The following is a 15126-nucleotide window of genomic DNA, read 5'->3' on the forward strand; positions in this document are numbered from 1 at the left end:
TCATTTATTGTTCATTCGCGAGCTGTTTGCGGTTGTTGTTGCGCGGGTTGTTTGCGGTTCATTCATGCTTTTATTTTGATATTATTAGGACCTATTTACAAAACATTCACGGGCCGCAAGTAAGACGTCCGCGGGCCGCAAGCGGCCCGCGGGCCGCGCGTTGCCGACCGCTGGTTTAGGCGATGGTAATCGTCGGCCCGCGGGCCGTATGCGTTCCGCCTTATTTAAGGATCCGGCTCTTTGTAAGTTTATACAAGGGATTTTAATCTTCGAGGTTACTTGCATTTGGTTTGTACAGCCTTATGCAGGCCTATTTATCTAAGATTGAAGTTTTTTTTTTATAATATAAGAGTAGCAGACGAGCATGCAATCCACCTGATGGTAGGTGGCTACTGCCGCCCATTGACATCTGTAATCAACCCCAGATAGGATTAGATATTCCTATCTGAGGTCGGCCACAGATGCGCCGCTACCCCTGAGGACTAAGCTGGAACGCCTCGGAAAAGTCTGTCTCCCTTACCACACCCTTCAAATCGGAACACAGCAGCGCCTAACACTGCTGTTATTAGGTAGAAATAGGTGTGGCGGTGGTGCCGCCGGAGTCGAACCACAAATAGTTCTAACACCTTCAAACCTTGATTGAAGTACCTAACGATTAATCACACCACTTAAAACTCTACCACGAATGGACATCCTTCACAAATGTCAAGTAGGATTGGCGTCTTACCTGATTTGTCCAGCGATGTATTGCTCCACCTCGTCCCTCTGCTTCACGAGGGTTGCCGGAGTGCAAGGGGAGGGCTAGAGGGTGAGCCTCTAAATGAAAATACAGAAGCACAAAATACAGAATACTTTTCACAACTTAATCTTTGGAGAGACTCGCGAAGTTAGTCCCGAAGGTCATTAACACTGACAAAAGTTCACGCTGGCGTTGTACATATTAAATTAAATATTATACTTAGGGATAATGAGACCAACTAATTAATTACACGGTTATTAATCCAAAAAAGTTTACCGCTTTGCTTTTCTAGGACGCTTCAACTTCATTAGCCTATTTTTTCAAGGACTCTGCAATAAAAGCTCTCGTATAAAAACTCATTAAGAAGTTCTCGTGGTCCGAGGTTTTAATTTTTCATTATTGCTACATTTTATGAAAAATGATTTCTCAGGAAAAATAAAGCCTATATTTGTGAAATCGTTTATCTAGACTCGACTAGGCGTTTTCAACTAGTTTCTGACAAGCTGTCTGATTTCCATTAAAATCACGAGTCAGGTAGAAGAGATATCGGGCGCAAATGCGGTGCTTTTTTTATTGTTTTCTACTTTTATATAAGTATTTTAGAAAACGAAGCCGAGCGATACAATACCCTAACTACTCATATAAATAACTTCGGCCGCGTCTTTCCCTGTCCGCGTCCCACATCGCTTCTATATGGCCTACGTCTAGTAATCCAATCAAACAATTTTTATGTTGAGTATTCTGGCTAAAAGTTCCACAGTTAATATAATTTCTAAATTATTGTAATTTATTGTACACCCTATGATGAATAGTTTTAACTGCTGTTGAACGTTATTTTAAAATAATTTGAATAAAATAGGAGTCTTAGGAGGCTGTCCCATTGGATATTTCCATAGATGCATAGGTATTATTTATAAAACGGACATACATTGAATAAACTTCTGTTGTAGAAACCACGCCATTTACGCCTAATATGAATATTCAATCAACCCAAATTTTGCATGCCAAGAATCGAAATATAATCATTTTTAGTATGCAGAAATTGTCTAATGTCGATCTTTGTTAGCCAAAACATGTATTAACGAGAGATAAGCCAAACCTAGTGTTACAATCTTGTTATATTATAGAAAATCTTACAAACCAAATATCCTGTCACATCACGAGAACTTTAATACATGAATAATATCATTGATTTTTTCGCAGGTGGAAAGCGATATGTTATCACTACGTGCGTCGGAAGCGGCAGGTGACGCGTTACAGGAACGGTGATGCGTACACGACGACGCAGGTGGGTGGTGTATGTTCCCCCTTATACCACGTATATGTGTTGGAAGATGTGTAATGTGATTTATGTTTTGTTTGCTTGTTGGTAGGTAAAATATTTGAAAACGGGAGTTAAGTAAAACCTAGTGTTACAGTCTTGTTGTATTATAGAAAATCTTCGCCGCGTGGCGGAGCGGTCACCATGCCGGTCTGACGCACAGAGGGTCTCGGGTTCGATCCCCGGCTAGACAGATTTCTAAATGAAGAATTTAGATTTATGTTTCTGGGTCTGGGTGTTTGTGTAGTTGTCTTGTGTGTGTCCAAAGCACCCACGATACAGGGAATTCTAGTGTGTGGTTGTGAGTGTAGAAAGCGTTTTTTTTTCTTATAAGCCAAAAATACCTACCCCTGTGACACAAATGTTTTTTTGTTGGCTTGTTGGTTAGTTGTTATGTTTATGTTGGTGACGTAAGCGATTTGTTATTACGAAGTAGTGTATTTTTATTTTAATCGTTGTTAAAATATTTTTTTATTCTTCTTGCATGTGTTAATTGAATTTTAAAACCATTCTATTGAAATATTTTAAGAGCATGATTTTACTAAAATATGTTTATTATTCGGATATCCTCTTCTTTTTTATTGATAAGTGTGTCGTTATTCATCCAAACCGTTATAATAAAAGGTTTTAGTATAGTTGTTTAAATGGTTATAATGTTAATAATATATTTTTTCATACCAGTAAGTGATAAGGATTGTTCACCCTTAACATTTTTTCTATTTATATGGCAACACAACGTTTGCCGGGTCAGCTAGTTTTATGTATAATAGTGGTAATATCTAAAGGCAATATTTCTCCTTTGAACTAACGCACATGTTTGATTTAAAAAAAAACATCATTAGTCGAATATCATAAGCTATAAAATAGTCGTTGAGCAAATTTTAACAGTCACATTAACCACTACTTTAACGCTAAAGCTAAAGCAAAAATAATGTTAAAGCTAAAGTAAAGTAAAGCCACCGTTTGCTCAAGCGATAGCAGCCAATGAGCGTTAAGTAAGGACTATTTTCTGCGTATGAAAATTCAAATACTATTCTGAATACTGTTAGGTCTCCGAGAAATTGCAACGCAGGTGTGACGTGTTACTTTCGTAAATTCGAATTCAATGTCGTAGCTGTCGAATGGACCGTTTGTAGCTCTTTGAATATATATTTTAGAACGTTAAACCGTTTCATTCAATGTTCAGATTTTGCTATAATGTGATTTTATTTTGACTAAAATTTTAGTAGAGTTTTGAACTAAAATTCAAACTTTTACATGTGAAATATTTTAAAATAAAGTGTATATATTTTTGTTTAAGTGTTCATGGAATACAGATCCTTGAAGCAAACTTTTAACATATTTACTTCAACTAGGATTATGCCATCTAAACTCTTACTTACTTACTAAACTCTACAGTGACTGTCAGAATACACAGCTTAAACTAGCGGGTTTAGAAATATCAAACTTTGCACTGAAGATTATCTCCTAAGGGGTTTTAAAAGGGGATATTTTTTTGGAGATAAGCATATGGATATTTTTTATAAGTAAACCAAATAAGGTAGACGGGCTACTTGATGGCTATTATATGCAACATAAGCATAACTGTAGTGCATAAAATAAAAACAGTGTAATCGAATTTCTGATATCTAATTCAGATAGGTAGTTATGTGTAAAATATTAAAAAAAAATGTCCCCTAAGGGACCTCAATAGGGAATAAAGCATATTCAACATATAACACATCTCACTGTAGTTTATAAAATATAAACAGTCTAACTAAACTTCTCATATCTGAACCAGATAGGTAACTCACATGCAAATTACGAAGTTTGGGAACGGTAACCGGTTCAATGCATACTAAACAGGAGCAGGTTACAGCACATATGCTGCTCTATCGAGCTTACAATTTACTTAGTAGTTGGGTTACTGATCACCGATACATGCATTCGATACAGATGAGCTGATTATAAAAGCTGATATTGTTCGACTTAATTAATAGAACAACTAAAAAGTCTAATCCAATTTCCGATATCTAATCCAGACAGGTATTTATGTGTAAAATATTACAAAAAATCATCCTCTAAGATGAGCTGATTATAATAGCTGATATTGTTCGACTTAATTAATTGTAAAAATACAAATCGTGACGACTCATATGCCTATCTCATACGCCTAAGGTATTTTATTAAAGATAGAAATAAAAAGTAGAATGTATTACTTGGTGCGAAATATTTAAAAAATAATAGCTTTATTTCACAAAAGTTTAAAATTAAAAAAAAGGATAACTTGAATTGATGTTTACCTTCACCTTTGCGGAATTACAACCTGGGTAACTTTGCATAAAGCCTCATACTAAATAGCAAGCTGCAACTGTAAAGGCGCTCGCAATACGCCTCGTGGTTATAGTAGAAGGTGGTAGAACCTTTTATTATTCGACTCCGGCGGCACCACCGCCACACCCATTTGTGCCTCATAACACCAGTGTTAAACGCTGCTGTGTTTTGGTTGGAACGGTGTGGTAAAGGAGACTTACTTTTCCAGCTTACTCCTCGGAGGAATTAGTGCATCTGTGGCCGACCTCAGGTAGGAATATCTAATCCTATCTGGGGCTGATTACAGATGTCCATGGGCGGCACTAGCCACTTACCATCAGGTGGACTGCATGCTCATCTGCTACTCCTGTATAAAATAAAGTTACTTATGTAACGTTCAACACATACACATTAGAACCTCGTGTATCTGCCTGGATACACAGGCTACAGCTCATTTATAAGCACCTGGTCTTACCTAACAATTTCGTGGGCAGGTCTACTACGAACGTGTGAACACTCATAGTGCGAGCACGTCGTTCGCCCACGCGTGCTGTGGCCAGCGGGATGCCTCCAGGAATCTGGTGCTGGACTCCAAGACACCCATCACCAAGGTCCGCTTCAGCAAGGGGTTCGCGTTTGCTAATATCGAAGCAGCTAGCGGTAAGAAGATGCAAATTTTGGTTAATTAACATAATGTGATGTTAGGAAGAAGTGGTCGTGTAGTAATTTGATAATATATAGGTACTGTAAAGTTCTATAAAGTGTAATTCGTAGCCCGCGGCCTCTTACGTTAAGGTTCCGTGGTAAGTCCTAAGAAAACTATGAGGAAACCTGCATCTGTGAAAGTTCTCAACATATGTATAGAAATGTCCACGTAGTCCGTCACAGATGTCAATGGTCGTCAGTGATTAGCTACTTCAAGAGGTCCACGAATTCATCTACCCATTGCTGAATGATTGTTTTTGATAATAAAGGAAGTCCAGCCCAGTAACCTTAGTATGAGTTTTTACGTTTTGACAAAAATGACTGTTTTTCTTTTTGTTTACGTACTCGTATTTCCCATATATTTTCAATCAGTTCTGATACGATCCGGCAAATATGTAAACAAATACCAAAACAGTAATTTTGGTACTGGTCTAACTATTACGTAACAATTCCAATAAAAGCATTTGCAATGCATCTTTATAACTAAATCGAAAAAAAACTATGAAGAAAAATTAATAACGGATATCCGTAGTAACTACACATCTGGACCATTAAAAACAAATATCCGCATTACGCAGATTACGCTACGCCTGCCCATAGACAGTCTTAATTCGTTTCATTAGGGATTCCCATTCGCTATAATGAACCTCCCGTAATAAAAGGTGGTTCCCTAGAGGCATACCTGTTTCAATTTAATTAAGTAATGTTGACATGGCGCGTTTCATGGAAACATGGTGGAATGTTCGTTCATTATATGTACATTTTTTTAACGCGTCAATTTAATAGTGTGAAAATCATTACTTGAAAGTAAAAACAAAATCAATCTGAGGATTATTATATCTATGACATTAATTCATAACTTATTAGACCAGGGTCGATAATTTTTGAAATAAAAAAAAAATACAATAGAATGAAACCCATTGGAAAAGGAGGGAAATATGATCAAAATGAAAGGAAAAATAAATTACGGTCGATTCGCATAGGACGTGTAGTCTAGCCGAAAATCAAGATAAACCATTTTTTACCCTTAAAAACTCACCCCCTCCCACTTCCCGAACTCGGATCGACCGTAATTTATTTTTCCTTTCATTTTGATCATATTCCCCTCCTTTTCCAATGGCTTTCATTCTATTGTAATTTTTTTTCATTTTTTACCATTTTTAAAGGCTTCGGCCCTGGTCTATATATGATGTACTCTTATATAAAATTGAACAAAAATAAATCTCTCACAGTAATTGTAACAAATGACTTTAACCGACTTCACAAAAACCATTTGTCCTTTTTTGGACCCCTGACAACGTGGATACAAAATTTAATGACAATTTGTTTGATACGAGTAGTTAGTAACATTTGCATTTATGATATTAGTTAGGATTAGGATTTTTAAAGTATGATAATCGATATGTCAGTTTTTCAAGGAAAACATTGGTATTTGTTTGATCCCAAAGCAAACAAATGTATGCGGCGTAATTTAGTACAAATGGATCCAAAAATCCAAAATTTTATTCATTTGTTTCATAATATTGTACTTCAAAACATTTTAAATCATTCAGAGTATCTCATAAATTTGTAATCGTTTTAACACAAACATTTTTTGTAGAAGCTTCAAAGAATTTCTTTTATGTAAATGAATAAGTAAAATACTCCTGTCGGTTACTAAGTGATATTTTTTACAGAATTCGAGGACCAGCGTTCAAGGTTTTTCGCGGAACACGAACGGTTCGATGATTTTATGGAAATGCGAGAAGGATTAGACTTGATAGGAGTTAGCTCTTTTAAGGAATACATGGTCGCTTACAGGTAAGATTGCACGTTAATAAGTTATTACCAATTGGTGATAAGTTGTTCTGAAATATATGTGAAACGTCAATCAATCCGAAATAGGGTCAGCGTGAAGTGGGATGAAAGCCTATGTCACTCCCAAAATTTAGACAAATTTAACTACCCCCCGTATGATTAAAGTCAAGTTGTTTGGGCTGTAGAGCATACTAGTAGAGTGAAAGTGGTAGAATCCTTTGTGGTTCGACTGTGGCGGCATCACCAGTGTTAAGCGCTGCTGTGTTCTGGTTTGAAGGGTGTGATAAGGGAGACATACTTTTCCGAGGCGTTCCAGCTTAGTCCTCAGGAGTAACGGCGTATCTGTGACCGACTTCAGGTAAAAATATCTAATCCTATTTGGGGTTGGTTTCAAACGTCCATGGGCGGCAGTGGTCACTTGCTCGTCTGCGACTCCTATATTATAAAAAAGAAAAAAAAAACTAAAGATTGTGACGAACATACATAAGAGATATTCCCGCAATCGGGAAAGAATATACCTAAAGTATAGATCTATAAGTAGGTATGTTGCGAAAGGATTGGTTTCATGTGAGAGGTCAAAATTCATAAATTACTTCGTATAGGGTTCGGCTTACGGTCCGGTTGAATAGGGTTCCGGGGTTCGGGCCAAGGTGAGTCAGTCATCAGATATTCATAATGACTTGTGAGGAAAGGGAAAACAGTATAATGAATGTTTTTGATATTCACAATATTGAGCAAGATGAGAAATGACCAATACTTTTATTTAATTAATTTAGCTTAACTATTCTGAGGGAATAATAGTGAGAGTGTCATTTATTAGTTGTAATAATAAAAAGTGTTTAATCGTATTATTTTTGATGCAGCGCCAGTTTATAGTATTTTGCTTTATTTGTTTGTAAAGATCAATACAAGGCATTCCAGCTTAATTTTCTGAGATATCAACCTACGAATATATGCTATCTGCCTTATAATATGTATACTGTCGTCGTAATGAAGAATGCAGTATTTTCAAAATTTCAGATTCAAGAAAAATGCGTTTAAATTCTAGTGCAAATAATGCATTTTTGTTACGATTTGATCATTTTTTTAAAACCTTTTTTCCCCTATGATAGTCTTTTGATGAGATTTCTGCAAAAAACTGAATTGTGCCAAAACGTCGATTAATTAATTATTAGGAGGACAGTACATGGGTTCCGTAAAAGAAACTGTGACGATTTGCCACAATCTCACAAAAATGGTGTCAAAATTACAGAAACTAACTAACTTTCTTATTCCAGGGATGCTGACAGATGCCCATGGTATTCATCTCAAATACTCTTTTGGACTCTATCCTGTTTACTTCTTTCCTGGCCTCTTCGTATTATAATAGAGTGCAATACAGCTTATGTTCATTATACTGTAAGTATTATTATTGTATACTTGTTATATTAGAAAAAGTAAGCAAAAAGAAAGAAAAAAAAGTGCATCCATTAGGCAAAATACATATATAAAAGTGACCATTACAATTCCAGAATTGACGTCAAGAAGAAAAAAGTTAGATTAACCCAAAAAAGTACATATGAAAATTATCCGACCCAAAATCGTGAAAGTATCCGTAATTAGATAAAGAATACGGATCAAAATTGTTAAATGATGCGGTGTTTGGGCCCAAAGGACCACGTTGAAGCATTTTGCTGAGTAATATTACTATTCCCTAAGCAACGAGGTTGACTTTTTTTCTTTTTATTTTATACTGAATTTTTTTAAAATAGAAAGTTATTCAAATCTTAAAAGTTCACGTTGATCCTCCTTAGTTATTAGAACTCATGCCCAGTAGTAGGAAAAAAAGAAATAAATTGTAGCGAATTATACGAAAACAGTCATATAATAAGTAATATCATATCAATAAGTAATACCGTATTTACTAAAGATTGGTGTTTTGCATTAAATACAATTATGTGGTCATATATGAATATTTAGAAAAGATTTTTCGTTTGACATTTAGAAAATACTAGTAAAATCGCGAGTACACTCAGAAAAAAGTGCCCCTTGTGTGGAGATTAACCTGATGATTACATGAGTGGGAAGATAAATATAATCTAAGAGAAACTGATCCTCAAAATAATAACACCAGTATCTTGTTACAGATAACGAAAATCTTTGGAACAAACTACGAATTAGATCCGAGTCGTCAACTCGATTTAGACACGCATTTATCAGATACTTTGCCGCCGGTACCCGCTACTAACTACGCGTGGGCACTCGCTGACGAGCAGAGTGCTGTACTCTGCTCCGCACCCCGTCCTCCCCGTACGCTACCCCTCTCTCACGCCTCCACCGTCGACAGCCTTGAACTATTCGCTGCCATCCGTGGTAACTGTGCCTTAGTTCCATCCTACTCCGAAGCTATGCGCATCGATGCAGCCCTTCGGGAAGAACCCGCTGAAAACCCGCCCGTCCTAATAGACATCGAAGCGGAACGACCAAACCGACCAGCAATAAAGGCGGCGTCGTTCGACGAAACTCCACGAAGACCAAAAGTAGTGATAGCTAGTACCCACTCCAGCCATAATATTGCAGCCAGCTCAAGGAGTAATGAAGCGAAGCAACAGAATAGACGATCGTGGGCTGGTGTTCTCACCGGCTCTAGGAGTGCCAGACAATTGTTAGACGATCTAACTAGTAGTAGTCCGGCCAGCTATCAGCCGATTCCGGAACCTCAAGGTATCCGACAAGGGCAAAACACTCTATACTATTCTAGGGAGTTGTCACCGACGTGTTCGAGAGATCCATTTGGAGGTCGAGCGCTAACCACACCAACAGACGAGCCCCCATCGTACGAGGAGGCTTTAAAGCTGCCGGCCTTAAGAAGGTTAACTAGATCTATTACAGGAACAGACTTAGCTGGTCCTAGAAGAGCGTTCCTAAGAGATGTACTCGCGAACAGGAGGTCATGTTTGGAAGGTGTTGGTGTTCTGTCGGGAGCCAAGGTCGTAAGGTTACCGCTCACTGAATCTGGAGAAGAGACGCCCCTATAGCGCTTCTATCGTGCAATTATTGACTTTTTATGGTGCAGTAAAATGTTTATATAGGTACTCGTATAGACTACAATGTCGTTAGAGAAGTCGTATAAGTGAGATAAAGTTAATAATGCGTTTATATATGCTTTGGGATTTTCCAATATTCTGGAAGACGGGCTTTCTGTACTGTGAAATAGATGGGTATTAACAAAAACGGAATTGAAATAAAAAAATACTTAAAATGTAAAACTGCTGACAAAAATTTTCGTCCATAACTGTTTGTTAATGAAACTGTTGTTCAGACATTCTTATGTCATTTTTAGATAAATGCATTTTATATGTACCTAATGCGCAAATGTAGAAACTAAAGCTTAACGCTTAGATGAAGTCAGACATCCTGATCAAAGGATTGACCCTAACCCATCCCCAGTATGTCAATTACTTGTAGGGAATAATCACTGTATTAAATCATCAAACTTTCAATAAACATCCGTTTATCTATTAATCCTGAGTGCTTACTTTATATCGCACTAATTTCCATCAATAATTATTTATATTAAAACGAAAATATCGCAAAAGGTAAATGTCCTACATGGGATAAGTTTTAACAGATTTCCTATCTCTAAATATCCAATTAAAAATCTTTTAAAAATAAACAAAATGATTGCTTTAAAATACATTTTTTATAAAAAATACACTCCACATGAATTCCAAATTCGAACCCATTACATTATATACAATCATTCAAAAAACGATTTATCAAATCTTTAGAGAAAAAAGGTTCCTTAAATACCGAAAAGGGAGCCCAGTTAGCCCTTTAACACATGTCCCGAAGAAAGCAGAAAAAATGCTGGATTCAAAGGGCATAGGACCAGCTGTGACGCTAAGAAAAGCCTATGTCCAGTGGACCTACAAAGGCTGGATGACGTAGTTCACTAAGTATAACTATGTTTAATTGTAAGGCAGTGCCTTGTTGTTGTTGTATTTATAAGCGTTTATTATGGACTTTAGTCTTAAGTCAAACTGGCTTAACACACAATATAAATAACCTTTCGGTAATTAGATTAGCTTGTCTTCCTTTAAAACGCGTACGCGTTTTTTGTTGTTTGCCCTTTTAAAGATTCTCATAGTCGATTTAAATGAGTATAACATTCATAAATAAATCCCTGAAAATATAACAATACAATAGAGCCACAACTTTTTTGTCATCTAGATTAGTAATAAATACATGAACAGTTTTCTTATAAGTATAAAATCGGCATGATAATCGAGTAATTGGAAACATTTACCCAAATTTTAGTTAAATATTTCATGAAATCTCTCCATTTTCGCGGCTTTTAACCTATTTTTAACTTCAAACGCTCAAAAAAATTAACGCTACTTTTGAACATGATTTAGGGCAAAGTTTTGGGTGGATTAACCTCTCGTTTACAAACGTAATGTTACCGCAAGTCCTTTGACTAAGTTTCGAGGTCGTTAGTAGCCCTTTGTGACAAGTTTGATGTGTTTAAGCCACGCTTCTTGGCTTAAGGGTAAAGCTGTATTGCAACTCATGCTCTCGGCGCTGGAGTTAATGAGAAGCGATATATTTGGTTTTCGATATATCATCATAATACATGAGGAATGAGCGTGTAAATATTGCGTTCGTATTAAGATTTTCAGCTCGTTTCGAAATAATATATGCAAATGGAAATCCATTGGAGTACCTAATAACCTTTGTTAGAACTAAAGAATATGAGGATTTTGTACATTTCGACATTAATTTTTTGCGTGAAGTTTAACGTCTTGCAAATTATGAAGTTGGAAATGTTTGAAATTCATAATTTACAAAAAAAGAAATATTTTGATATCATAATTTCAATTTCTTGAAGTTACATAATAAATTACAGGATTTACGCCAGATACGCGTGTCCCTTTGTATATGATGATGTATTGATGTTGATGTGTATAGTATAAGCTAACATAAATGGTGCACAAACTTACACGTAAAATTGTTGTCGTCATTTTAGGCTGTATATTAGATTAGTTTACAGTAAACATTTATAATGCCAAAGGTGATATTAATATAAAGTAAATATATATGTAAGAATTATTAGAAATTCGCTGAAAAACATAATATTAACCTATTTGCAAAAGGAACCAATGTCTATTCTGAATTTTGCAACGTATTACATTAGGTGTATTGTGTAATTATTTTATATCATTATAATGCCTATCTGCGAGTATTTTACATTATAATATGCTTGTACATAAATTATATAGCTAATATGTTAATATTTATTAAGAGTACAGAGTAAAGTGCCAATGAATTAGAAATCGATTAAGATAAGTGAACCCAATCGACCAGTTAAGGATTGAAGCCTACTACTAGATTATAATTGTAAATTAAACGGTATTATAATTAAACCAACGCTACTATGTATTATGGGATAACGAATACTTTTTATTTGCTTAAGTAAGTTCGTAAATGTAGTTTTTTTATGTCATTTGGATGCATCGAACGAAAGTCATTCATGAATTGCCATCTAATAACGCTTGCAATAAAATAAACTATATGGATAGTACAACATACGTTTTTTCAAAGTAGTTTTGTCCAAACTCTATACATGGATTTAAGGCTCTGTCATACACGCAGCGGAGCAAACGAGCAAACCACCAGCGGAGCAAACAACCAGCGAAAATTGAATGCGAGGCGAGAAATGGTTGTAGTTGATTTTGTATAACAGACAGAGAGAATGCGACGTAAGAGCGAAGCGTTTAGTTCGTTTGCAAGTAGTACTTGTATGCGAGCTCTTCGTTTTCGCCACGTGTTCGTTTCGCTGTGTGTTTACCAGAGCCCTTATACCAATTATTGTCAATCAAAATAAAACGTTACTTAAAAATAAAAATATGTTCATTGTTTATGCCTTCAACATTTTCTACGGACAAATAATAGCTTATTATTATTAAACCGGATTAGTATTTAATTATGTCAGAACTTGTATATTTAATAAAAATGTCGAATAAAATAATTGTAGATAATATGAATAAGACTCACGCTTTTAATGTTATTACTAAAGCGAAAAATTGTACAATTTGGGTATTGTGTAGACTATGTAATGCTAAATTAAAATATTTTCAACTGTAAATTATGTATGGCGAAGAAGAGAAGTTTATTATTTTCAATAAACTATGTTACAAATATGTAATTGTTTTTAATATTTATTACCCTATTCCTAAATCAACCACGTACCTAAAAATACTAATGACAAATTAAGATTGAGATGATATTTTGACTTTTGATTGAATAAAATATTAGGAAAAACACAATCCTATTATATAAAATAGAGCTTAAGGACCCTTTTCTTGTCACGCGGGCTTATGTTCGCGTGTATGTTTCCCGCATGCGTGAGTTTAACCGTTGCAGATTCTCGACCTCCACGTGAGTGTGACTCATTACCTGATTTTTTATGAAACGTTAGGACGAGAAACGCATGCATGTGGACACAGCACTGCATGCGTCCCAACCCGCGTGATTTAAAAATATGCAATTAATTATATTTCGTTAAGTAATTACATAACTTATATTTAAAGTAATTTGACTAGCTAAAAATATTAATAACTTTTTAGTTTTATCTTAAAAAGCTTGTAATATATACTCGTATCTTCAAAGTACCGTTTAAGAAAACAAACTAGTTAGGGAGGAAATTATGTAGGAGTTACTGTAATGAAATATTTCCGAAATGTATGAAAATTTTATTAAATTAGATCATCTACGTCCAAGTATCAATTACTTTACGAAATTAAGATATCTTTAAAAATTACACTTATATTTTACTTAGATACAGTATTTCATAATATTTCGCATCTCGAATATCCCATCGTCAGAACTATTAACTTAGTAATTTGTTTTAATTAAATAAAGTACATAATGTTTAAGCGTCTATCTTAAATATGTACGGAGCGTCCTATCCCGTGACGTGACCAGCATCCCTAGTGTACCATTTGAGGGCAAAAATGTCCACCAATTTATGAACGCCGTCCCTTCCATTTTATTTGCAAACAGAAATGTTTTGTTAGATCCCCATTGATTTAGCACTTATTTCCATAAATATGGGTCTCGGTTGCTTCCCAACATATTCGATTTGAATTTTTATGTTTGTAGCGCCTTTTTGTGAAAAATAATGGTGTTTTTTTTTACCTGACTGTCAAGTAAGGGTTATTTGTTATATGGAAGTTTCTTTTTTATAATATAGGAGTAGCAGACGAGCATACAGTTCACCTGATGGTAAGTGGTTACTTCCGCTCATGGATCTGTAATTAAACCCAGATAACAGTACCTATTAGCTGAGATCGACCACAGATGCGTTGCTATCCCTGAGGAATAGATTGGAATGCCTCGGATAAGTATGTCCACCACACCATACATAACGATAAAAAGTATCTATTAGAAGCGATACACCTGAGCCTTGAAAAGAAATGTATGTCTGAAATTTTCTCTCTCTTTTCTTTCTTTAAATTATATCTACTACTGTTATCTAATCACCGAAATTTGACAAAAAACACATTTATGAATTTGCTTGTTTCTATAGGTATTACTAAAACTGTTAACTAGCCAAGCAAAACGAAAAAAAATCAAATGTGTTGTTTTGCTAAAAGGCAAAGATAACAAAGTTTGATTTTTTTATTTGATAGTTAAAATGACAGTTGAACAGAATCTGTAATTTTGAACAAATATACGAGTATTTCTTACATATTAAAATAATGCAGACCTGGTACATGAAAAATCTTCTTTCTTTTATTACGTATTTAAACCTTAATAGATTTTAGGATGAAGGTCGTTATTTTTATGATTTTGCATTCGAACCCTTAAAGCGTAGTGGGCAATAAAGGGGGATCATAATATTTTACACCCTTAGCGCTATATCGTAAGTACCTATTTTGAATATAATTTGATTTATATTTTGAGATACACTAATCAAAATCTGTAATCCATTTGGGTTCATATTTAAGGTTTGAAGTTTTTTTTTTTTTTTTTATAATATAGGAGTAGCAGACGAGCATGCAGTCCACCTGATGGTAAGTGGCTACTGCCGCCCATGGACATCTGTAATCAACCCCAGATAGGATTAGATATTCCTACCCGAGGTCGGCCACAGATGCGCCGCTACCCCTGAGTACTAAGCTGGAACGCCTCGGAAAAGTCTGTCTCCCTTACCACACCCTTCAGACCGGAACACAGCAGCGCCTAACACTACTGTTATTAGGTAGAAATAGGTGTGGCGGTGGTGCCG

The 15126-nt window shown here is 35.5% G+C and overlaps 1 protein-coding gene across 1 annotated transcript in view; it reads left to right on the forward strand.

Annotated features, from left to right (window-relative positions):
• Positions 1 to 12392, forward strand: part of LOC140747959 (transmembrane protein 151B) — a 65125-nt gene extending 52733 nt beyond the window's left edge. The window contains exons 4-8 of the mRNA XM_073080662.1: positions 1943 to 2027; positions 4847 to 5012; positions 6734 to 6857; positions 8132 to 8252; positions 8981 to 12392. Of these exons, the coding sequence (XP_072936763.1) occupies positions 1943 to 2027; positions 4847 to 5012; positions 6734 to 6857; positions 8132 to 8252; positions 8981 to 9871 (1387 nt within the window). The 3' untranslated portion in view covers positions 9872 to 12392. The remainder of the gene's footprint in view (positions 1 to 1942; positions 2028 to 4846; positions 5013 to 6733; positions 6858 to 8131; positions 8253 to 8980) is intronic.
• Positions 12393 to 15126: the final 2734 nt, after the last annotated feature.

Source organism: Epargyreus clarus, unplaced genomic scaffold (assembly GCF_041222505.1).
Source record: "Epargyreus clarus isolate Ecla_fem2 unplaced genomic scaffold, WU_Ecla_fem_2.2 ptg000001l, whole genome shotgun sequence".
Lineage (NCBI taxonomy): Eukaryota > Metazoa > Arthropoda > Insecta > Lepidoptera > Hesperiidae > Epargyreus > Epargyreus clarus.